The 26,309-nt window shown below is 42.3% G+C and overlaps 2 protein-coding genes across 2 annotated transcripts in view; one reads left to right on the top strand and one right to left on the bottom strand.

Moving 5' to 3' along the window:
* Positions 1 to 18,612, top strand: part of SNRNP40 (small nuclear ribonucleoprotein U5 subunit 40) — a 39,440-nt gene extending 20,828 nt beyond the window's left edge. The window contains exons 6-10 of the mRNA XM_060089346.1: positions 7,674 to 7,794; positions 11,896 to 11,978; positions 13,244 to 13,305; positions 17,275 to 17,378; positions 18,109 to 18,612. Coding sequence (XP_059945329.1) covers positions 7,674 to 7,794; positions 11,896 to 11,978; positions 13,244 to 13,305; positions 17,275 to 17,378; positions 18,109 to 18,158 — 420 coding nt within the window. The 3' untranslated portion in view covers positions 18,159 to 18,612. The remainder of the gene's footprint in view (positions 1 to 7,673; positions 7,795 to 11,895; positions 11,979 to 13,243; positions 13,306 to 17,274; positions 17,379 to 18,108) is intronic.
* On the bottom strand, positions 7,092 to 7,562 carry LOC132483441 (U3 small nucleolar ribonucleoprotein protein IMP3-like; the record flags this gene model as incomplete). Its single annotated transcript, XM_060088730.1, has 1 exon — positions 7,092 to 7,562. A coding segment is annotated over one exon (471 nt), but the record flags the coding sequence as incomplete, so codon positions are not given.
* Positions 18,613 to 26,309: the final 7,697 nt, after the last annotated feature.

The following is a 26,309-nucleotide window of genomic DNA, read 5'->3' as shown; positions in this document are numbered from 1 at the left end:
TTCTCTTCAAGGCCACCAGTAATCTCTCTGTTACTAAACCCAGTAGATCCTTTTAGTCTTTTTTTGTTTGTTTTTTTAAAACTGGCTCTAACAATATGCTTTCCTACCAGGCTTTCCATCAGGCATATCCTTCCTCAGATACCTCTACAAGCTATTCTCTCTATGCATTCTTTAAATGTCATTATTCCCCCAGGTTCTTTCCTAGGTGCTCTTCTTACATATACCTTTCCCTGGACAAGTCTCATCTAATTCTGTGACTTTAATTGTCATTTCTATTCAGATGAGTCTGTTCTCAACCCAGATCTTCAGCTCCAGGCCCATGTGTACAACCAGCTACTCAGCATCCCCCACTTGGATGTCTCATAAGTACTTCAAAATTCACCATTTCCAAAATTCAACTTCACATCCCTTTTCCACCCTATAACTATTTGGAGAATGTACAGTCAGAACTTGGGGGCTTAATTAGATCATCTTAATAGCTAATGCATTATTTCCCTGAGTGAAGTTTGGGGGCCCACTATCATTAGAATCACTAGAGGGCTCTAATACACATAAAAGTGGATTAGTGTCATCTAGCTCTGATAATTTTCATACTTTTAAGTTATTATTAAATTTACATACTATGAAATTAACCTTTTTTTAGTGTACAGTTCTATGAATTTTAATGCTTGTGCAGATTCTTGTAACTACCACAAACAGTACAGAACAATTTCCATCACCCCAAAAATCTTCATAATACTCCTCTGTGTCAAACCCTCTGCCCATCCCTAACCCTTACCAACCATTGATAATGTTCCTTGTCCTATAGTTCCTATTCTAGAGTTTCATATGAATGGAATCATACAATATGTAACCTTTTGAGACTGGCTTTTTAAATTTAAACTATGAGAATTTGATCTTTTCATATCTGCTGTGGAGATAGACTAGCTTAATACTCTTGTGCCATTAATGTCTTCTTACCACAAGTAGTGTGGCTTATTCCGTGCTCTTTGTGTAGACTGTTCCAGGGCGTCTTATAAACAAATATATTCAGTTGTACTATAGTCCTGAAGGGACTGAGTCTCTTTTTAGGTTTTGAAGGTTTTCCATGTCTTCTCAGACAACGTTATATGTTATACCTTCTCTTAGGATCAGCTTTTTTTCAGATAGCTAATCTCAGTCTTTGTCTGTTGATATATACCAGTTTTGTTCTGAAATCCAAATTTATCTCAAATATGAGTAATATATAAATATAGTCCCATGAGTACAGCAGTTAATAACTCTACATCATAGCCTTGTAACCTTTTTTTTTTTTTAATTGAAATATAGTTGATGTACAGTGTTTTGCTAGTTTCTGGTGTACAGCAAAGTAATTCAGTTATACATATATATTCTTTCTCATATTCTTTTACATTATGGTTTATTACAGGATATTGAGTATAGTTCCCTGTGCTGTACAGTAGGGCCTTTGTTGTTTATTTTATATATAGTAGTTTATATCTGCTAATCCTAAAACTAATTTATCCCTCCCCAACTCCCTTTCCCCTTTGGTAACCATAAATTTGTTTTCTGTGTCTGTGAGTCTGTTTTGTAAATAAGGTCATTTGTGTCATATTTTAGATTCCACATGTAAGTGATGTATCATATGATATTTGTCTTTCCATTTCTGACTTACTTCACTTAGTATGATAATATCTAGGTCCATCCATGTTACTGCAAATGGCATTACTTCATTCTTTTTATGGCTGAGTAATATTACATTATATAATATACCACATTTTCTTTATCCATTCATCTGTTGATGGACATTTAGGTTGCTTCCATGTCTTAGCTATTGTAAATGGTGCTGCTGTGAACATTGGGTGCATGTGTCTTTTCAAATTAGAGTTTTCTCCTGATGTATGCCCAGGAGTGGGGTTGTTGGATCATATCATAGCCTTGTAGTCTTTATCTATCTAAACTAAAAAGTCATTATTCTGTCCACAAACATTCAAGTTTTTCTGCCAGTGCTCATTTTCAGGGGCTTTCTTTTATTAGAAATGCACACAGTATTCTAAAAACTCGAGCATTCTTATCATGTACCTGCTCTGGATCATTACATTCTCTTGTCAGCATTGGTAACTCTGTGTTTGTGCACTGTTTACAGTATATCTTATTTTCCAAGCTAAAAATCTGGGTAGGCTTTCCTGATTTGCCTACTTATTTACCTTAAAAGTTTTGCAGAGATGTAAAAATTGCATTTAAATGTATGGTTAATAAATCAACTTTATTGGGAATAAAATTATTAAAAATTGAGATAAAATTATTTATTACAATTTAAATGTTTTTAGTAGTAAAAATGATCATTTGTTCATTGAAGAAAGTTTAGAAAAAATAAAAATAGAAAAAAAGTCACTCGTCTCATCATTCAGATTTAGTCACTCTTGATATTTCAGTTTATTTCCTCTCAGTCTATTTCTGTGCCATAGTGTTTTGTATGTAAATGTCTTAATGTTCAGATAAAATTTTATATGATGCTCTTTTCACTTAGTAACATATAGCTACTACTTTGTCTGGAACCCCCGACACTAGATATTGCCATGGCTGGCTTAGTCGTGTCTTCAAATGTCAGCTCAGACATATCTGTAGAGAGGATTTCTTAGATGAAACTAGGCCCTCCTTCTAGTTGCTCTCCATCACATCACTCTTATCTTATTTTCTTCTTAGCGTTGTAGTTTGGATCATTTTTCTTTTTTTTTTTCTCTAGTTTTATTGAGATATAATTGATGTATAACACTGTATTTGTTTTCAATATACAGCATAATGACTTATATAACACAAAATAATTAACTTTAGAAGTCTAGTTAACTTCCATCACTTCACATTGTTAGAATATTTTTTCTTGTGATAAGAACTTTTAAGATCTATTTTCTTAGCAACTTTCAAATATACAATACAGTATTGTTAACTTTAGTGACCATGATGAACATAACATCCCCAGAACTTAGGATCATTTTTCTGATTCTGCCACTTAATTCCTAGCTATGTGATCTTAAGAAAGTTATTTAACCTCTCTGAGTTTCCATTTCTTATCTCTATATGGGAATAATCAGCCTACCTCATACAGTTGTTACATGGATTAAATGAGGTAAAAAATGTATAATATTCTTAGCAACATGGCAGTTACATAGTAAGTGATCAGCATGTCAGCTACCATCATCTAGAATATTAGAATATTCTAGATATTTTATTATTAGAATATTCCATAATGTAGTAAGCAGCAATCAATATACTGAACATTTAGTCTGTTTCATATGTATGACTATCACAAATTATGCTGCTGTATCCAACATATTTGTGTGTGAAACATTTTCCATATTTAGTTACTTCCTCAGAATAGATTTCTAGATGAAAATTAATGTGTTAACAAATATAAGGATGTTTCACATTTTGGATACAGGTTGCCAGATTGTTTATTGGCGACAGCAGTTAATAATTTGAAATCAGGTTGCTATAGGTATTTGGCTTCATTTTGCTCTTGTATAACTAGGGGGTGTGCTTGAGAGATGTGAGACCATAGAATTTCAGTCTTCTCCCTATTTAACAACACCCTGTTCTGACATGCTTAGGAGTGAGTAACTGCCCTTGGACCCAGAAAGAATTTATCTATCTATCTATCTAATCTATCTATCTAATCTATCTATCTATCTATCTATCTATCTATCCATCTATCTATCTATCTATCTATCTAATCTATCTATCTAATCTATCTATCTATCTATCTATCTATCTATCTATCTATGGCTGCGTTGGGTCTTTGCTGCTCCGTGCGGGCTTTCTCTAGTTGTGGCAAGCGGGGGCTACTCTTTGTTGTGGTGCACAGGCTTCTCATTGTGGTGGCTTCTCATTGCAGAGTGCAGGCTTCAGTAGCTATGGCCCGGGCTTGAACCCTGTCCCCTGCAAATTGCCTCTATCAAATTGCCTCTAGTCAATTAACAAGTACCCTTTAAGCAATCAGGGGCTTACCAGCCTTGAGCATTTGCTTGACAAATCCCTACACTGCCTTACTACATTAGGAAGTACTCCTGAAGAACCTGGTTTTTGTTTGCTTCTGTCTCTCAGATAGCACTGCCTATTCTGAGAAAGAGGGGGAGCAAACAGGAAATGGAAGCCCCTTTTAAAATCTGGAGTGAGCGGGCTTCCCTGGTGGCGCAGTGGTTGAGAGTCCGCCTGCCGATGCAGGGGACACGGGTTCGTGCCCCGATCCCGGAAGATCCCACATGCCGCGGAGCGGCTGGGCCCGCGAGCCATGGCCGCGGAGCCTGTGTGTCCGGAGCCTGTGCTCCGCAACGGGAGAGGCCACAGCAGTGAGAGGCCCGCGTACAGCAAAAAAAAAAAAAAAAAAAAAAAATCTGGAGTGAGCAAATTCTCTATATGTTTGTGAGCAAATATACTGTTCCTGCCAGCCTCTTGGGATTTTCTTCCTGGGCATGGAATTGTGGAGTCAGAGGAAAATGAATAAAAGAAGAAAATGTGCTTCTTCTTAAGGACTTGAAGATCTGATTGGCAATTCTTTGGCATTGCTTGTAATCCTGAGCTCTAGTCAGAATGGGAGTTTAGTTGATGATTTTTTTTAATGTAGTGGGTAAAGAGATAGATTTTCCCACCTCTGCTCTCATCCTTTCTGATTATCTGGGCCAGAAGGATCTTTCTGGAATCTGGCCAACTCATTCCACTACTCTGAACCCTTCTGTGGCTCCCCAGTGAGGGAGATCAAGTCCAAGCCAGTCATTCAAAACCTTTCATGAGCTGCCCTTTGCCTGCCTATCACTCAAGCATTGTCTTCTGCCTCTCTTTGCCCAGTTCCCTACAACCCAGTAATTTTTTCATGACTCTCTGCTTTCATGCATTATCTTTGCCTGGGAATACCCTTCTATCTTGTCTAAATAAAAAATATCTCTTAGGGGCTTCCCTGGTGGTGCAGTGGTTGAGGAATCCGCCTGCCAATGCAGGGGATACGGGTTCGATCCCTGGTCCGGGAAGATCCCACATGCCGCGGAGCACCTAAGCCTGTGCACCACAACTACTGAGCCTGCGCTCTAGCGCCCGTGCTCCGCAACAAGAGAAGCCACCGCAATGAGAAGCCCACGCACCGTACGAAGAGTGGCCCCAGCTCACCGCAACTAGGGCGAGCCCATGCGCAACGAGGACCCAACACAGCCAAAAATAAATAAATTAAATAAATAATTTTTTTAAAAAAACCAACAACCTCTTGGGAATTCTCTGGCGGTCCAGTGGTTAGGACTCTGCACTCTCACTGCCAGGCGCCCAGGTTCCAACCCTGACTAGGGAACTAAGATCCCACAAGCTGCGTGGTGCAGCAAACAAATAAACAAACAAAAATCTCCTTCTTTTTCCATATCCTGCTCAAGTGCTTTATTCTCTGTGAAACCTTCCCTTTCTCCTTCCCATCCATGTACCATGGGAACATTAATCCCTCTGCTGTCTTGGCTATTGCCCCCTGTCCAGGCCTCTCATCACTTTTTTAGCTCCTTGAGAACAGGGACAACATCTCTTTTATCTCCAGCAGCGCCTGCCACTAATCAGATGCCCAAACATTCACTGAACAGCTGATTAGGACACCTGCAAAATATTTTGCTTAAATTAGTGCCCTACTCACTCTTCTTTGGCAAATCCCAGATACATTTTGGCTCTGCAAAACGTGTGCATGCCTCAGAGGAAAGTCTGGAAGGAGCACCCAAGTGTTGTGAGGGATGATGAATTATATTCTTTCCTAAAAAGCTGAAGATTTCAAAAATGCCTTCTCTGAAGAGGAGGAACTAGCTTGAACAAAAAAATGTCAGCCGCTTCAAGCTTCCCTGATTATTGAGGCAACAAACATCCTGACACAAAAATGATTGTATATGAAGTGTGTTGGGTTCCACACATGAATTATTGATGGGGAAAGTGGAGTTGTCTGCCTTATGTATTGCTTTGACATACAACATCAAACTAATTTCTAGATGAGGAAGGTGCCTTGCTTAAAGGGACAGCAGAAAATTGTTTCATTTAGAAAAACTGTGTGTCAGTACTGAATCAAATTTGGATGCAACTTTATATAATAACAATGACCTTAACAAAATTGCTGTTCTTTTTCCATATGACATTCCAGACCATTTCTATTGCCTTTAATATATTTTTACATAGTTTCAGTCTATGTAAATATAGACTGTTTTGTATTTTCCTTCTTTGCTTAACAATAGATTATTTTATAAACATTTTTACATTTGCTCTTCAGAGTATTTTTAGGAGTTGTTTAATAATAGCTACCAATTATTATTGGGCCTGCTGTGTACTTGGCATTCTATTTGTAATCCTCACAACAGCCATAAGAAGTAAATGTTATCACCATCTTACAGACCAGAAACAGGCTCAGAGAGGGTTAGTGGCCCAGTGATACATAACTCTTAAGTTGCAAAGACTGGTTCAGTCTGACCCTAAATGCTCACTCTTTCCACTCTGTTCTTCGAATGCTAGCATGAGAGCTCATAGTGTTACAGTGTGTTTATGAGCCATAACTTAATGAACAATTTATTTTTTCTGTCTGACATTAGGTTATTTTCAGCTGAACTGTTTCTCTTACCTTTCCTACCCAGGGAACAGTGAACCTACAGTTTAGTTTTCCTTTTAATAAGTATGCTTTTTCATTGTATACATGTTATAACGTTAAATGAAAAATTTTAAGCCTCTGTATTTTTGCATATTACCTTGTTATATACATTTTACATGCAATCATAATGCCTTTTTCAAATGACTTGTTTACTTGTTTTTATATAGTTATAATAGTTTATTTTTAGTTGCTAAGAATCATAGTTTAAGTGTTTTAAATGCTACTTTGTTTTTTAATTCCTAATATATTTTGTTATGAATTGAAAATAACCTCTTTAAATTCTGTTATTTTTTGTTAAACTTTATCTTAATATTTGACATTCATTAGTTCATATTTTTCTAGTCAAACTTAGTAACTTTGACTCTGTTTTAGAAAGGCAAGAGTTTTTTCTTCTTTGGTAGAAATCCTATATTTTGTGGTAAAGTAGTGCTTGGCCCAGAGGCAGATTAAGAAGGGATACCAGCTAGGCTTCCAGATCGAAGTCATCACGCTCCTCATTGTACTCCAGCACGTGCCACTTGATCTTGGACGAGTCAACCCAGGTGACGAAGTCCTCCATGCTGCGCGTGACAAGGAAGGCGGGGTCGGTGACCACGTCGGGGCCCATGCGCACGTGACCCTGCTCCACGAATGCCACGGCGGCCTGGAGGTGCTGCGCCATGCGCAGCTTAAGGAGCACAGTGGGCGGGCGGCGGCGGCAGAATGACGAGGCCGTGACGAAATCGCAGAGCTCCAGAGACATGCGCGTGGGGATTAGGCCGAGAGTGTACAGTTTGTCCAGCAGCACGGCTGAGGAGCGCACGCGAAACGGGTCGCGCTCCGGCAGGTCCCGCAGGCGCCGCGCCAGCTCGCGCACAGCACGGCTCAGCTGGTTGTAGCGCGTGTAGTCCTCACGCCGTTGCAGCCGATAACGGCGTAACACGCGCAGCTCGTAAAAAAAAAGGGGGGGGATACCAATTTTCCCAGGCAGTTGACTCTTTAATAACTATTTCTTTGCTGTTCACAGTTTGATTTTCTGAGAGTGCTGCCTTGATTTGTTTTGCAGGTCTGGGACCTGCGCCAAAATAAGCTGACCTACACGATGAGAGGCCATGCAGATTCAGTGACTGGCCTGAGTTTAAGCTCTGAAGGCTCTTATCTCTTGTCCAATGCAATGGACAATACAGGTAACTTTGGAAAGGAAAGCTCTCCCAGTGCCCAGTCACTGTAGACCCTAAAGAAAGTGGGCATTAGGAACTAGAAATGTGTGCTGGATAAATGAGGGTCCAAGGAAAGAGTCCAGAATGGCTTGCAGGTGTCCACCAGGACAATTAGGAAAACAGGTTGTAATAAAAAAAACTTTAGGCCCAGAGGGCTGGGTGCGCGGGAAGGCAGCCTGGCCTCCACGCCACGTGCCGCCATGTTGATGCTTTGCTGCCTCGGCGTTGTGAGGCATGTGTCTCTTCTTTGCCTGTGACAAATAGGTTTTGGGAAAAGTTGCCTATGATGACCCTGAACTTGCACCTTTATGAGACTCAGCAGGAAGAGAAGTCCAAACCCATCAGCCGTTGCCCCATTCACTACAAAGAAGACCTGCCTTTTGATATTGTAGAGCTCATGGAGGAGATAGAAAAGAAGACAGGATTTTTAACAAATGTATTTAAGTGTTGTATCACCGCCCATTGGAATTCAGAGCCTTCTTTGCTTACTACAGTGCCATCTGTAACAAGGAAACAGGCCAGCTCAGCAAAGCTGACAAGGAACTCATCATTGTGGTAACCAGCCTGGCCGACAGGTGCTCTTATAGCGTGGTTGTCCACAGTGCCCGGTACAGGGTCTTCTCAAAGAACCCAGTGCTCTCTGACCAGGTCTGTGTGGACTGGAGGAAGTCTGACCTCCCTGCCCAGGAAAAGGCAATGCTGGAATTTGCACTTACTATTTTCCTGAGCTGATGACATAACAGATGACCATTTCAGAAAGCTCGAGGTGCATATCTTCAGCCAAGAAGATGCCTGGGATATAGCTGCAATTTCAGCTTTTTATGCCATGTCCAGCCACCTTGCTCATTTTGTCAGTCTTGTTCCCAACAAAGAATTCTATCTGATGGGCAGAACCAATGATGTTAAAGACATCAGGAGTGAACCTGCTGCTCCCAAAGTATAAAAGCCTGAACAGAAAGGCCAGTGTTCACATGTCCAGCACACTGCATTATAAGGCACCAGTTGCGAAGTAATTTTTTTAAATGTTTAGTCAGTGGATAGGGAAGAAAGTAAATAAATTTGTTCCCTGCCTGCTTGGTGAGATAGATCCTAAGGGACATGTGATATCTGGGCCTAGGGGAAACCTTTTACTTTTTTACTTCTGTTGTGATCAGGGACAAAGGAGTCCAGAGGATGCTTTAGGCATCTGATGAACTGATGTCTGTGAATTTCAGCAGTTGAAGTTGAACATTTTTTAGCTTTTAAAAATAGTGTTACATAGGGCTTCCCTGGTGGCGCAGTGGTTGAGAGTCCGCCTGCCGATGCAGGGGACACGGGTTCGTGCCCCGATCCCGGAAGATCCCACATGCCGCGGAGCGGCTGGGCCCGCGAGCCATGGCCGCGGAGCCTGTGTGTCCGGAGCCTGTGCTCCGCAACGGGAGAGGCCACAGCAGTGAGAGGCCCGCGTACAGCAAAAAAAAAAAAAAAAAAAAAAAAAAATAGTGTTACATAGAAATTGGTCTGTATAGACTGTGGTTTGAAATCAGTTCCTTGTTAACACGGTGGTATATAAAGGCTCTGAAAGGCAGTGGGTAAATAGAAGCAGGCACCAAGTTAAGTTGTTCTTTCTTTAGTGCCTTCCCCATTAACCTCCAGTGATTTTTGTTTAAATCATGGTTATCTCAGTAGAATTTTAGTCCTTATGTAGTTTATTCTTATTTTAGGTTTTAGTAAAAATTATTTGGAACAAGAGGGTGCTCATATTTTAAGCAGAAGTGTAAGAAAAAACCGACCCTGACATTACTAAGCGACTCGTTCTGCGTGTCACAACCACCACTGCGTTATGTGTGCGGCTGTCTTAACTTTGCAGGAGTCATTTTTTTTTTTTTTTTTTTTTTTTTTTTTTTTTTTTTTTTGCGGTATGCGGGCCTCTCACTGTTGTGGCCTCCCCCGTTGCGGAGCACAGGCTCCGGACGCGCAGGCTCAGCGGCCATGGCTCACGGGCCCAGCCGCTCCGCGGCATATGGGATCCTCCCAGACCGGGGCACGAACCCGTATCCCCTGCATCGGCAGGCGGACTCTCAACCACTTGCGCCACCAGGGAGGCCCTGCAGGAGTCATTTTCATTATCTAACTGATAGAGGTACATGCAAACCTACAAAATGCTTTTGTTTCCATATGACTTCTTTAGATTCTCTAAATTGCCAGTGAACAGTTCTTAATCAGTTTGGGGGCAATAGTGAGTTAATTCTGAATTGCGTGAACTGTGAAACCTGATTATCTTGAGACAGCACAGCTCTTGCTGCAGAGCTTGTGTTTTTCTGCTGGCCTATATCTTAAATACCTTGGAATATGTAACCTTTTGAAATTGACTTGAGGGGAGGAGACAGGGGTATAAAAAAGAAAAGAAAAAAAAAAAGGAAGAAAAAGAAAAAACTTCAGAAGGGATGGTCAAGAAGCCAGGATTCTAGTCCCAGATCTGCCATCTAATCCCTGAGCAACTGTGCACATAGCATTTGTCCTCTCTGGGCATCAGTTGCTATACTGATAATATAAGAGACCTGGACTTTACTTTTAAGGCTCATTTCAGCTCTGGTATGTTATGAATCCAAGGCTATGGATTCAGGTGGGGTACAAAAAACTCATAGTGATTAGTTTACTGAGGAAGATGAGTCTGGAGATCCATCCAAGGCAGTTCTCAAGCATTTTCAAAGAGTACCAAGCTCAGATGATCAATAGACCTATTGATATCTCAGTTGTGCTCTTTCTGCCAGTCTATCTTCCCTCCCCACTCCAAAAGCATTGATGTGACAAGAGATCCTCATTAAAACACCTCAATATTCTGGATTTACACACACACTTGTCCTTTCTTTGCTTATTTTTGAATTGTTGGATGGGAGGGTGGGTTTACTATAGCAAAAAAGAAAGATGACCTGTTGGATTATATGCTTAATATTGGGAGAGTTTGGAACTGCCCCTCTGATATACTAAAATGTTTTCACTGACATTTTGTAATGAAAACTGTGCCTAGCACTCAATGGGTGCTCAATTAATACTTGTTGAGTGAATGAACATCCTTACCTTCTGACTGTATTCTCAGCTGAATAGCAAACTTTCATGCATAGCTTCACCTTTTTATACCTGTTTGACTTCAAGGATTGTTGGTTTTTTCACACTCAAATAAAATGACATCACTCAAATTCCACTGCAGGTTTAGCTTTAGTTAACAATGGCTGTGGCCACTGCTTACTGTGGGTGTTTATATCCTATTTCAGTAGATTTGCCATTGTCTAATTCTAGTTTTGCTCATAGTAAGGAAAGATGAGATTCCCTAAATGGTTATTAAAATAAAAATAAGAATCTCTTGTTATAGCTGTACAATAAAATAACAATTTTTTTTGTTTATTTTTATTGTTTTGTGTATTGCTGCCAATCTTTTAGAGCCCTTTCACGTGTATCATTTTATTTGACCCTTAAAATATTCTTATTTTTAAAAAAAAGAGCAAGTGGTAGTCTCGCTTTATAAAGGCGACCAAAACACAACCTCTCTATTTTCCTGATATCCCCCATATATACAGCAGAGCTAGAATTGGAATCAAAGTTCACTTTTTCTAATTCTTGGTAGTTTGGTAGTTGTCAGTTTCCCCTATGAGCAAAATTAGAAAAGGTTAGTCCTGAGTTTGATTTTTATAGATTGACTGTCACAGTAGTCAGTGGTATTTAGATTGTCATATTGAAACTTTGCTAGGTGTGGCTCTTGGGGTTGGCAGAGGAATCATTTGCAGAATGTTTTGTTGAAATCAGTATCACACCCAACTACTTTCTGTTGCAGAACTCCAGCAATGTGTTCAACATTTTCCCTTCCTACCTTCTCAGTTTTCCTCTGTGTCCTTAGTCCCTGTTAATAGAACTTGGATGCATTTTGTTCCCATTAGAAAAATAAAAAAGCCTTGTCAGGTAGCAGTGTACCATGTTGGTCTTTCTCCACCCAGGAAACAGCATCTGTCATTGACATGATACTGATTTCAGCTGGGTTCTCAGGAGGCCCCTGGCTGATAGCTGTTTTGCTTTGTTTGTTTGAATTTGCAGTGCGGGTCTGGGATGTCCGGCCGTTTGCTCCCAAAGAAAGGTGTGTGAAGATATTTCAAGGAAATGTGCACAACTTTGAAAAGGTGAGTTCTGCATGGCAGAGGAATTTTACTGTCCATTTGATTCAAAGAAACATTTAAGATGGTGCTAAGGATAAGGAACAACAGCTCTACTGAGAAGGGGCTGCATTCTAGTAACACTGTTCTCCATCAAAACTCTTCTTGCCAGAAATAAAACTAATAGAAGCATAGGCAAGAAGGCAATCACATAGGTAGATAGTGATGGGGCCCCCCTCAAATTTAGGACTTCGGACTTCAACAAGACACTCCTATCTTTTTAATTCCTTGGGAACTTTGACCCTCATAGGTCAGTGTTCCATATGGGACTCAGATTCCCATGGCTGTTACCCAGATGGCCTCCCTCACCCTCCCAGTGACCAGCTATTAGAGCTCTGAGAATACATCCCTTCCCTCAGCACCACAGGCCAAGTTCTGAGAGACAGAAATTTTTTCTAAACGCTCAAATCCCAAGTCAGCTCTTCCAAGCAGCTTTTCCTCTAGAGAGTTTGTTAATATAGACTATGTTTTTCTTTTGAGAACCCATTAAAATTCAATTTCACTTTATAAATCAAATTTTATCTTTTGTTAGAATTGGTTTTATTTTTATTTTCCTATAATATAAACAAAAAATTTAATGAGGATCAAGATAAAGGAGCAAGGGGAGCCTCCATTTGTAGGCAGAATAAAATTTTGTTGCCAGGTCCACTCTTAATTTACTGTAAATTAAGCAATTTCTACAGTTGGTTTTTATATGGTTTGAAATATATCAAATTAGGCTGTCTTGGGCTTCCCTGGTGGCACAGTGGTTGAGAGTCAGCCTGCCGATGCAGGGGACACGGGTTCGTGCCCCGGTCCAGGAGGATCCCACATGCCGCGGAGTGACTGGTCCTGTGAGCTATGGCCGCTGAGCCTGCGCGTCTGGAGCCTGTGCTCCGCAATGGGAGAGGCCACAACAGTGAGAGGCCCGCGTACCACACACACACAAAAAAAAATTAGGCTGTCTTGGGCCACAGAATATAAGATAATTATTGATTATATGCTGGGGAGAATAATTAAAACTCTATTTAAGAGGGGGAATTCCCTGGTGGTCTAGTGGTTAGGACTCCATGCCTCCACTGTAGGGGGCACAGGTTCGATCCCTGGTCGGGGAACTAAGATCCCACAAGCTGTGTGGCATGGCCAAGAAGAAACTCAAGAAATTTAAAGTCTCTTAGTGATGCTATAGTCTAATAAAGAGGGGTTTGGTGCATTATTATATTCATTGGATTCCTGCTTATTCATCATTATAGAATCTTCTGAGATGTTCTTGGTCACCTGATGGAAGCAAGATAGCAGCTGGCTCAGCCGACAGGTAAGGATTACTGGGCATCAGGTAAAGAATGCTGTAGGCATGCAGGTATCTTCTCATGTTTAATACATGAAGTGCAGACACTGAGCTATAGCAGACAGAGAGTTATAGCTGTACTCAGAGATGAAGTCATGTGTGGTCTGAAGGGTTTAAGGATCATGTGAACAAACACATCATTTCTGCCCTCTCTGGATACATTTTACACCTGGAGGGTAAACAGTTTCTTTGGTTATTGGATTCCCTTTGCCATCAAAGTAACATTCAAACTCCTAATCTGGCTCCAGTTTCCCTCATGAGATTCTTCTGCCATGCTTCAGTTCATTCAGATACATATTGTGTACTTCTCTCCCACCATCACCACAATGCTTCACTCACATGGAACTTTCCCTGTTCTTACATCCCTTATGCCTCCAGGCTTCTCTCTTATATCTCCTCTTCTCCATTATCCAAACTCCTATATCTCTCTAGTAATCACCTCTGTTATATCTATAAACTCTCCTGGCTCTCTCTCTCCCTTACCTCTCAGGCATTACTAATTGCTCTTTGTTCTGGCTTGTAGTCACACTGTATACATCTAACCTTTATTAACGTTTATTACATCTTACAGTAAGACAAACATAGTGGGGCACCCCTACTAAATTATATGCTCCTAGAGGTCAGGGAATGAGTCTTATTCATCTCTGAATGAGTAAGCAGCTAGTGAATATCACATGAATAAATTCCTAGCTCAAGGATGGTAGTCAAATTTTGCCCTGCATATCAGCTCATCTATTGGTAATGGCTGCCTATGTTGGGGATGATTCAGAGCTGGGTCTGGGTTCAATGGGAAAAATGTCAAGATTGCTAGGTGAGGGCTTCGCTGGTGGCACAGTGGTTGAGAGTCCACCTGCCGATGCAGGGGACACGGGTTTGTGCCCCGGTCCAGGAAGATCCCACATGCCGCGGAGCGGCTAGGCCCGTGAGCCATGGCCGCTGAGCCTGCGCGTCCGGAGCCTGTGCTCCGCAACGGGGGAGGCCACAACAGTGAGAGGCCCGCGTACTACACACACACAAAAAAAGATTGCTAGGTGAGGGGTATGGCAGCATGTGGGCTAGGTATTTTCCAACCCTGAGCTGAATTAAAAGACTGTGAAGCTTTAACTATCACTTTAAACTGCCTGAGGAATTAGGTGATGAATGAGAAACAGAAAGGAGAGGATTCTTCATTCAGATGCTGTTGTATTTGACATGTCTGTGGTGACCTATAATTGGGAGTCAGAGGTTGAGTAGGGGTGTTGAAGTGCCCAGGGCTGCAAATGTGGAATGGTAAAGAATGATGAGGCCCTCTGATAGCAGACTCTAGGTTTAGCTCCCAGTGGGAGATGTCTTAACCCTTTTTAGCTTAACCCCATCTTTCTCCCCCCTTAGGGATTTTCCTGCTACCTGACTAAAACAGGCACCATCCTATAAGCATGAAGCCTTTCCTAGGCTAGCTTGGGCTTTCAGCATGTGCCAGAGTTTTCTCCTATTTGGGGCTCTAGCACAACCATAAAGAAGCCTCACTTTGGTCTGTCCCACCCTTTCTGACTTGTGAACAATGCTGAACATACCTGAGGATTCCAGAGTCCACTTTTTTTCCCTGGCATGTTTAATGCCAGGAAAAATGGACAAGTATTTGAGTATTTTATGGGGGAAAAAGGGCCCAGGTAAAACCGTGTCACATTGCTGGTTTGAGTCCTGGTGGTTTTGCAAGCTGCCCTGAAGAGGGAATCTAAAGGATTTTCAGTTGCCAGGTTTCTAAAGAAGACCTTGAAAAAACAGGCCCACAGCCTAAGATGTCTTACATTCTGACAGAGTAAGAACCATTCTAAGTATTTTTACATGAGTTTCAGCAGAGTTGTATCTTTCCTATGTAATTAAGCTTTTAAATGATATCTGCCTAGCTTTTCTTCTGAGCAATTTGTTTCTGACATTGGTCCTTTCTAACTTTCAGTGTCCTCTCTTCCCTCTTTCCCTCCCCACTGTTCCTTTAAACCTTACATGTGGAAGCATGGCTCTGGTCTAGGAAGAGCCTGTATGTCTACCTGCTGAAGGTTGGCCACATTTCATCGGCCACCTCACCAATTAGCCCCAAGTCAACAAGCAGTGCTGTTGGGTAAGGAGCCTGGTTCCTGCCAAATGTTGCCATGCCAGAGTAAGGAGAGGATAAGGAACCCCTCTAAATTTAGCATCTAATTGGCAGCCATGGAGAGTGAGGCCTCAAAGTAAACCCTTGGAGATCTTGGGTTCTGCTGGCTTTTATGTGCCTGGAAAATGTATTGTTCCTTCTCAGAAAACTGCTTTTCAGCTTGGCCTGAATTTGGCAAATTTCTCCTCCCTACTTGCAATTCACCTACCTCCTCATGTTCAGATTTGAAACCCTTCAACAGTTCCTATCAAGGACTACGAGAAGACTGGTCAGTCTCTCTGCTGTGAGTGATTTATTCATATTCAGCCTATTGATTTCATGTGATTCTGTTTTGCTCATTTATTTATTCATCATAACAATAGCTATCATTAATTCTGTGTGCCAGGCACTTTGCCTACATTATTTCATTATTTCTCTCAACAAAGCTGTGAGATCAACATTGTCTCCATCATTACTCCATCATTTGACTAAGGAAAGAGAAGCTCAGAGAAGTTAAATGAATGTCTGAGGTTATTTAACTTAAATAGTTGCATTGAGACTTGAACCCAGAACTTACACACTTTTTCAGTAGGCCACATAGCCTTAGATTGATTAATGAGGACAGTTATTGCGCATGGCAAGAAAGAAGACACTGAGGAAAATATGAGCATTAGAGCCAGGGAGTCTGTAGACAGATGGTGTTCCTTCTCTTCCACCTTGCGTGGAACTTTTAATTAGTTCCTACGGAGCCTAGCCCTTGTGAGCTAAACAGTGTAATTAATAAGCTCTTGTTTGTTTGCATTTTAGACCAAAAGTGTAATGTTCTGAACTAGGTATTTTATAATCAAGTGCTGATGAGTGTACCCTTTTAGGTGTTGGTTGAACAAAACAAATATGTAAATAATTGGTATAACCTGTTTGAAAACCACCAACCTTTTAAATTTACCAACAGATTGTCTTTGCATGGTCATATGAAGATAATATCTATTTATTTTACCTTCAGCTTAAAATGACCCAAACAAGGCTGAGGGTCAAAGGAACTTCTTTTGGCAGGGGTGGGGGAGAGTGGAGGATGGCAAGCGACACAAGGTATTTGAGGGTGGTAAGAGAAAGAAGAATACTGGAATATATTAGGAGTTCTAATTTTAATTCTGCCACTGAGCCACTAATGAACTGTGTAACCTTGGAAAAGTCACTGTACCTTAGGTTTCTTTTCTGTAAAATGAGTTTAGACTAGTTGGTTTCTGTTGGCCCCTTCCCATGAATTCAGTATTCATTCTGTCCATGAATTCAATGCAAGATTTGGATCAAGTGTATGGTTGGGTTTTGTTTATATAGCAGAAATGTCCTGTCCCGTCTGTGGGCTCTGTGATTTGAATACAGTACTAAGAAGTTCAGGTGGATCTACAGCCTAGTCTCCCAACCTGCCATGAGTTGGGTTACCTTTAAGACATTCCTAGGTGCATATGAAGTTAACTACACCCTAATTATATTGGGTGCTCTTTAAAGAAGATTTCTGTGTGGGATCTGTAGGAAAAACCGTTTGTCTTTCTTCTCCATGATCTTTCCTATTTCAGAAGCTTGTGTTTGAAAATACCAGTAATGCTGATATTTTTAGCTATTCCTGTTTCTCCTCTCAGTTGCTCAAGAGCAGGATCCATGCCTTATTTAAAATCTATATTCCTAGTTTCTAAATGTCAGAGCACAGTTCAGTAAATACGGATTGAATAAATAAAGGGTTGTTGCCATTTCCCTTAAAAAGCCATGCTTCTCCCCTATCCTCAGTTCTGGGAGGCCTTAGCCTTGCTCTTCATGATACCTTGCAGGTTTGTGTACGTGTGGGATACCACAAGCAGGAGGATTTTGTATAAGCTACCCGGCCACGCTGGCTCCATCAATGAAGTGGCTTTCCACCCCGACGAACCCATCAGTAAGTCTGTCCTGACTGTGGGGAAAGGGAAAGTGAAGGGATCTCCCTAAAGAGCCCTAAGAATACAGAGGCAGAGGTGCGCGTCTGTTTTATGTGAATTTCCATGCAAACAGTCTTTATGGGTATCCTTGACAGTCTCACCATTGTTGTAAGTGGTGAGGGTAAGAGCAATGATCCATTTTCTTAACCTCAAAGGGGGGTTGGTTAGTCTGTTTATTTCTAGTTCTTTTGAGTTTACTTGCTTCAGGTCTGTGATTCAGTGATGTAGTTGGATAAAAGAATGATGTTTCTTAATGTTCAGATATAAATTTCAACTTAACATTTTATTGGCTAGCTAAACTAGATAATGAGCTTTGAATTTAAGGAGAAAATGTAACTTTCTCCAAGCGGACGCACGTTTACAAAATGACTGACAAAGACATTGATTCTTCTCTTCTAGAATGACTGAGAAGGTCTTTTTCTTAAGGTTTGAGTGACAAGGGACATCAGGATTTAGACCCTGATAATGTATTTCCCATAGCACAGTCCACCCTCATGGTTTTGAGAGGACTTGTATTGAAAAGTCAGACTATACTGTAGTTTCCTGTGAATGGTGTTTAAGAGGAGAGGAATTTAAGCTAAATCTAATTGCTCTTTTATACCAAAATTGCCTCTTAACATAAGAGTCCTTGAGCACCAGGTCTCCTTGAGCCTTCATTATTTCCAGTTATCTTTGTTCTTTTCACCTCAGTTCTCTCAGCATCCAGTGACAAGAGACTATATATGGGAGAGATTCAGTGAAGATATGGAATGGAAGACTCCACAAGGCTGCTTGACCCTGAGACCTCAGACAGCATAAGTGGCATCAAATGATGCCCAAGCTAGCATCCTCCCTTAAGATGAAGATCATTACTAGCAAGAAACAAGGAGGAGGTGGCCATATTCCAGCAACCACAAGTATCCCAGTATCCTATTTCATCAGGATGATTAAGGCAACCTTACAGGGGCCTCTTAAAACCACCTGCCAGATTTCAGGGATTGATTTTTTTTTTCCTCTTTTTTTTTTTTTTTTTTAAGTAAGGTTTCTTCAAAGGGACACACATTGGTTGGTGCATAGTCTCCTGTTTCCTAATTTAGGCTGAAGACAGGGAATGTGACCAAAATTTATTCGTTGGGGATTTTTTTTTAACTCAATAACTTGTATGATATTTTCTTTCTTTGTTTCTCTGACTCATTTTGTATTAAAAGCCAAATAGATGCCTTTTTACAAGAGCCATGTGGATTGGATTTATTGCTGTCTTTTCTTTGAGGCTTGACCACTGTAAATCTTAGCAGAGCATGACATGGCCAGGGGATACATACAGTTCATTTAAACTTCCAAGAAGCTGAACATAGTCTGTGTCTACTCTGCCTCCTGCCAAAAGCACTTTTCTGAGCAGCAGTCCCTACCCTCCGGTTTCCTGAAGTGGGCAGATTTGGGGCATTCTCAGCTGGTAGCAATAGCATTGGCTGGAATGCTGTATCAAACTCAACTCAAAAGGAATGTGAGAAAGTTTTGGTGCTGCTGGGCCATGACATTGTCTAAGACTTTTTTTTATCATTTTGCTTGTCTGTCTTAAACTGACAGGCATTAAGAAATGCTATTGGGCTTCCCTGGTGGCGCAGTGGTTGAGAGTCCGCCTGCCGATGCAGGGGACGTGGGTTCGTGCCCTGGTCCGGGAAGATCCCACATGCTGCGGAGCAGCTGGGCCCATGAGCCATGGCCGCTGGGCCTGCGCGTCCGGAGCCTGTGCTCCGCAACGGGAGAGGCCACAACAGTGAGAGGCCCGCGTACCGTGACAAAAAAAAAGAAAGAAATGCTATTAGTTGCCTTCTACCCCCACGACAGGTACTGTCTCTGGCTCACGGGGTGACTCTGCCCGGCACACAGATCAGCACTGATGAATCCCATCTGGCACTGGGGAGCGCAGTGTGTCTTTTCTGAATCTCCTACCTCAACACAGAGGTCTTCACACCTCCAACCTGTTCTGAACGTGTTTGGTTTTATACTTTTAGCTCACAAACTGAATCATCTACTTAAGTTATAAAAGAAAGAGGGGGCTTCCCTGGTGGCGCAGTGGTTGGGAGTCTGCCTCCTGGTGCAGGGGACACAGGTTCGGGCCCTGGTCTGGGGGGATCCCACATGCCGCGGAGCAACTAGACCCGTGGGCCACGACTGCTGAGCCTGCGCGTCTGGAGCCTGTGCTCCGCGACGGGAGAGGCCGCGACGGTGAGAGGCCCGCACCGCGATGAAGAGTGGCCCCCGCTTGCCACAACTAGGGAAGGCCCTCGCACAGAAACGAAGATGCAACACAGCCAAAATAAATAAATAAATAAGTAAGTAAGTAAGTAAGTAAAAGTAAGTAGGATAGTTTTGTTTTTGTTTTTGGTTTTTTGCGGTACGCGGGCCTCACTGTTGTGGCCTCTCCCGTTGCAGAGCACAGGCTCCGGATGCACAGGCTCAGCGGCCGTGGCTTACGGGCCCAGCCGCTCCGCGGCATGTGGGATCTTCCTGGACCAGGGCACGAACCTGTGTCCCCTGCATCGGCAGGTGGACTCTCAACCACTGCGCCACCAGGGAAGCCCAAGAGGATAGTTTTAAGTGAGCACATGTCCAAGACTTAACTCATTAATGAAGGAACCAGCAGGGTGATAAACCTGTCAAATCAATTACTTTTAGTACAGTGAATAAAGTATAAAGTTTATTCACTTTACACTGGAAATGGAAAGCACTTTATTGTTCCTGGGAGTTAAGGAAGTTTCACAGATTCTTTATCCTTAGATTGGGACTTAGAGAATGAGTAGGACTTTGCCAGTGGGCAAAAAAACATGTGCATTCTAAGAAACAGCAGGCACAAGCTTGAAAGCTTGGTGTGTTTTCATGAACCAAAAGAACTTCAGCATGGTTAGTGATGGGGCTAAATTAAGTAGGAGTGAAATGCTGGAGAGCTTGTACTATGATTTATCTTATAGGTTGAGGTTTCCTAAAGTGTATTCCACAGAACACTGTTTCCCAGGTATCTTAGGTACTTTGGGCATAAAGATCCCATGCTCACATAAGTTCAGGAAAGACTGGGTTAAATAAAGTGAAATAGCATTCCTTTACTGCAGGAATGCTTAGAACCTTATACTAAGTAGAGTGAGACCTTCAAAAGGAATGGTGACTCAGCTTTCAGACCTAAGCAATAATTATAGATATGGTTATGCCTGTAACCAGAAGAGACTTGGCCAAAGATAGTTTGCAAGCCACTTTTCACGCCTCTACCACAATCACAGTTTACTCCCTAATCCCTTATAAATACCCGGTCTACATACCTCACAATTAGTCCGGTCCCCCACACACACCCTCATCTTTCTTGGCTTGGGGTAAAACAAGGCTTGAACTTTGACGCTGCACTTTTAAAAGCCTATCAATCCCTTGAGAACTTGGCAGTGATTGGGAAGAACCAAGGCCCTGGAGGCTGCAAGGGCTTTCCTCTAACCTCAGCCTCTTCACTCCTCCCAAGTGCCTTCTTCAAAGCCTGGGTAGAAACCCATTAGCAGGAAATAGCAACACCACTTAGAATTTGTAGGGAATAGAGGCCCTAGCCTGGGGAATAAAGATTTGAGTATAAAACATCCCTAGAGGGTGCAAATTGTATTCTCACTTTGGGAGAGAGAGATTGCTCCCGAATGAGTAATGCCATCTCTGGTTTTCAGTTAATTTCCCTTTATGACTTCCAGTCTCTAGCACTTAATACCATTGGCACTTAAAGAGCCAAATCTTTTTTTCACTGGGTGGTTAAGTTTTGTGAGCTGAATTGTCAGGGAGGTGGATTTGGACAGGTCAGGGCTCTTAACAGAGTTGCTTCTTCACAGCAAAACTACAGAGTTATTTGTTTCTCCTGATAGACCTGAAGTCTGCTGCTTGTTAACATCTCAAGGTGTGGATGGAGGTAAGAGAGAGAGCTCTGAGCAATTTGGGGCTGCAGGCAGTTGAGCCTTAGGGGAAGGCCATTTGAGTTAGGACAGGATTTCTTCCAAGAGATTTTAGAGCTTGACAGCTGTGTCCCAGGACAGTTGGAGGGGCCAGACTTAAAAGACAGCCACTAATCCTGTGGAACCAAATAAAGCCAAGTCTGACCTCTGAGCCTGCCCTCTGCCCTCTGGTCAATTGTCTCTATACCCCAGACGCATAATGATCCTTTGAAAAACCCGGGCACCCACCCTTTCCACATCAAGCCCTGAGCTATCCCAAATTCCTCCTTTCTTCTAGGTTTCAACTTCTTTTCCTCACTTGCCTCTGCAACTCACCTACACTCTTAGATTCTTCTTTAAATTATATGCTCTAGAGCAGTAGTTCTCAACTCTGCACAATTTTGCTGCCTAAGGGACATTTGACAATGTCTGGAGACATTTTCGATGGTCACAACTCGAGGGATGCTATGCACATCTAGTGAGTAGAGGCCAGGGATGCTCAAAGAAGTAGGTGCTCCAAAATGTCACTAGTGTTGCTGTTGAGAAACTTTGCTCTAGAGCAGTGATTCTCAAAGTGTGGTCTCTGGAACTGCAGCATCATCAACATCTGAGAACATGCTAGAAATGCAAACTCAAGTGCTCTGCCTGAGACCTACTGAATCAGAAACTTTGGGGGAAAGAGTGTTCAGCACTCCGGTGTAACAAGTCCTCCACGTGATTCTGATGCAAGTTTGAGAACCACTGCTCCATAGACTCAAAGCTTTCATCTTTCCTGGGAGAGCCACAGAGGCTTCTCCTGTTTATTCAGTGATAGTTGTCCTTAACTATTTAACTGTTCTTTTTGGCTTACATGCTTTATCTCACTTGTCACATTTGGGGCAACATGTCCAAAGAGATGTAACACCTAAGATCAACCAGCTAGTAAGTGGCAAAGCCAGGACATAAAACCCAGCTAGAGATCTTACCCCATCAGCACAGTGTAGACCTTCGTGACTTTTAACCTTGAATGCACATTAGAAGCACCTGAGGAGCCTTTAAAAATCCAGATGCTTAGATCATACCCCAGACCAATTAAATCAGAATCTCCAGGGTAAACATCAGTATTTTTTAAAGCTTTCTCTGGTGATTGCAATGTGCAGTTAAGTTGAGGACACTAGTGTTAGCCATGGCTATAACTATAGACAGGAGGGTAGCATAAAGCCAAGTTGACTTCTCCTGGCATCCCTTGGATCTCAAGGAAATCACTGCTCTGACATGTGGTCTGTGTGAACTTAAGAACACTTCTCCCGGTGCCCACAGCTGAGCTGAAACTTAGGAGTTTGCCCAGGAAGCAGAGGTTGATCTACTGTGGTCATCTCTGCCTGACTGACTGTGGGGCTTTGTGCAGAAAAATGACCTCTGATCTTCCTTCAAAGTATAGCATCCAAAGATACTAGAGCCAGAAAGGACCTTACAGGTAGTTAGGTCATCTAGTCCAACCTCATTTTACAGAAGGGGAAACTGAAAAGAGATACTGTTTAACCAAGGCCACATGCATATTAAGTTAGAGGTTTTGCTCATTCAGGAAACATTAATTCAACAGGCCTCTGGTGGGCCCTGTGCTGTGCTCCGAGAATACAGAAATGACTGAGTCATAGCCTCATCTTTGAAGGCTCACAGGGCAGAATAGTGGGGAGGGAAACAAAAATCAGGGCTTCTCAAACTTTTCCCCGTAAGTGCCTTAATGGCAGAGGAGAATGAACTGGAGCAGGAGGGACTCCTGAAATTAATAACTTTGAAATCTCACCTTGAATCTATAAAATGTATGATTCCCCCCTCTCAACTTTTTGAAAAGTTTCAAACATAAAAATTGAAAGATTAACATAGCGAGTATCTGTATATGTTCCATCTAGATTCAATAATCTCTCCTCTGTCTCTCACACACACATTGTATATGTACAGCTTTCAATGACTATTGAAAGTAAGATGCAGACATCATAATTCCTTACTCCCAAATATTCCTAAATACTCCAGCAGGTATCTATCTCCTAAGAACATTCTCTTTCATAGCCACAATCCATTACTGCATCTAAGAAAATTAACAGCAATTCCATAATACCATCTAATGACCATATTAAAATTTCCCCAGTATTAAAAATGTCTTTTATAGCTAATTTTTCAATCTAGAATCAAGTTTTATGCTTTGGGGTATTCTCTCTACTGTCTCTTAATCTAGAACATTCCCCCATACCTTCTTCCCCAGTGAAATTGACTACTTAAATGTATGTGGTTTTGTATGCTGCTTCATAATATAGCTGTGCTTGTTTTACATTAATAATTGTTTTAAATGACTGAGCACCAAGTAAAACTGACACTCCAGGAAGATGTACCATATTTATCTGTGCTCTGTGTCTTCTCATGTCCTTGTTTTAGAAACATGAATAAGCAATTCAAATTCAATCTAATACATACTGTCGGAGGTATACCTACAAACTAGGAGGAAGTGCCTCAGGAGAAATTAGAAAAAGTTTTACCGAGGAAATGACACTTTAAGTGAATCTTAAAGGAAGATTGGAAATTGGGGAGAAGAGGGAGCTGGGAGGGGAGTAAGTACAGTCTGAATATTGGACAACTTCACAGATCACCAGAACTCCTGGTGCGATCAAAAATGACACACAGCACATGGTGGTGGTAACAGCATGTTGGGGGAGTGACAGATGAGTAGGAACCTTGGAAAGTGTCGGAGCCAGATTGCAGAGTCTAAAAGCCAGGTGGGGCAGCTCTGGGCTTTGTTCCATGGGAAGGAAGCCAGCAAAGTTCTCAGTACTCTGCCCAGGAGCTCAACCACACCTGAGGATGCTTTTGATTCTGGGTACCCTCTCAGAAAATCATTATAGGGAACTGTTGTAGGAACCAGGGGAGATAGATGAGATCAGTATCTTCAAACATCAAAAGACTACCCTGGAAAAGAGAAAACGCTCTTATTCCGGGAAGCCTCAAAGTGCAAAGCCAAGACAAGTGGATTATAAGAAGACAGACTTACACTCAACAAAGAGAGCAGCTGAGTCAGAGCTGTCCAAACACAGAATGGTCAAGAGGTGCTCCTCTCTGGAATGTACAAGCAGAAGCTGGGTGACCATTTGACAGGAATGCCTGCGTTATAATTGATTTAGAGGGTTAGAGCTGCTCAGCAGAATCCCTGGGGAGTATACTTTTTAAATACCTGTAGCCAGGTCCCACCTCCAGAGATTTTGCTGGAGTTGAACTGGTGTGGGGCCCTGATTCAGATGCAAGTGGTCTGCACACTAATATCTGGGAGCCACTCAATTAGAGGACCTCTGTGGTCTTTTCCAACACCATTGTTCTATGATTTTACATGCCATTTACCTCAGACTCTTAAGATGGTAATTTTAGGATTCAGTGAATTGTTGGCCGTGAAAGGATGTCTGGGTCAGTCAGGGCTTATGGAAAATGATAAGGGGGTGGGGAGCCAGCAGGGGGTTGAGAATCCTATCAGGGCATTTGGGACCTGCTGGAGTGGCCAGGCCTGAGCTGACCCCATCTGTCTTCCTATCCCCAGCTGGCCCTTGGGCAAGCCCAGTGCAGCATAATAAAGGCCCAGCGAAGTATGGGGCCGATTGGAGAGGGCCTCCTGCCATCTCAAAGTCCCCAGCTCAGCTGGCCTGAGGGCCGACTTTAACTGAAAGCCCAGGCAGCTGCTAAGGGCTAGTGAAAAGGGAGATTTGTCTTGGCTGTCAGCAGATTCTGTGCTAGGGATTCTGGAACGAGACAAGGAAAGTCAACTTTCTACAAGCTTTACTGCCTGCCATCAGAGCTGTTTAGGGTTTCCTGACCTAGACCCTGCCCATTCATATACACCCTGTTCTTCCTATTCCTTTATTCTCAACCATTTTTTTTAAAGATTTATTTATTATTTATTTATTTCATTTATTTTTGGCTGCATCGGGTCTTAATTGCAGCACGTGGGATCTTTGTTGAGGCATGCAGGATCTTTCGTTGCGGCGCGTGGGCTTCTCTCTAGTTGTGGCGTGCGGGTTTTCTCTCTAGTTGTGGCGCGCAGGCTCCAGGGTGCGTGGGCTCTGTAGTTTGCGGCACTCAGGCTCTCTAGTTGAGGCGCGCGAGCTCGGTAGTTGTGGCGTGTGGGCTTGGTTGCCCCACGGCATGTGGGATCTTAGTTCCCTGTCCAGGGATCGAACCCGTGTCCCCTGCATTGTAAGGAGGATTCTTTACCACCGGACCACCAGGGAAGTCCCTCAACCATTCTTTCTTAGAAATATTTTTCCTTTTAAGATTTGAAGGAAGTTGGTTGGACAGGGGTGGTGGCAGGAAGGAGGTGACAAGCAGTAAAAAGTATGCGCAGAAATTAAAGAGAAGGGGTCATAGCTCCTGAACACAGCTTGCTGTTAAATACTTCTGTGTCTGCACTTCTTTTTCTTTTATTTATTTAATTTTTCTTGCACTTCTTTTTCTGTCTGGCAGCCTACATTTCAGGCATCATCCTTTCTCTGAAGTGTTCCATCACTGCCTATTCCCAAGCAGAGTTAGCCATTCTTTCCACCATTTGATTTCTGTACCTCATAGGCACTATGCCCTTCTATGTATCACTCATAACTGTCTGTTTATATGTCTGCCTCTCCCACAGGCTCAAGAGTCACAAACTCAGATGCCATCAGGGCCCAGAGAGGAAAAGCAAATGGGTGAAGTTGCTGGGTTTAGGGAAACAAGCAGTGGACGATGTCATGCTGCTGGCCAGTATGCTAACCCTCAGGCTTTTAGCCCAAGGATTGTCAGGGGCACCTATCCTTTTCATCTTTGGTTCCAAAGCTCCTAACTCAGTGCCTGACACAGTATTGGAACTTACCCGGAGGTCTTGAGAACCAGCTCTGCCCTAACATGCTGTGTGACATTACAGAACTCACTCAACCTCTCTGCCATTCAGGTTCTCCCTTTCTTTAT

This window comes from Mesoplodon densirostris, chromosome 2, assembly GCF_025265405.1.
Source record: "Mesoplodon densirostris isolate mMesDen1 chromosome 2, mMesDen1 primary haplotype, whole genome shotgun sequence".
NCBI lineage: Eukaryota > Metazoa > Chordata > Mammalia > Artiodactyla > Ziphiidae > Mesoplodon > Mesoplodon densirostris.
The sequence above is the reverse complement of the archived record's forward strand: the minus strand, read 5'-3'. Positions and strand labels throughout refer to the sequence as shown.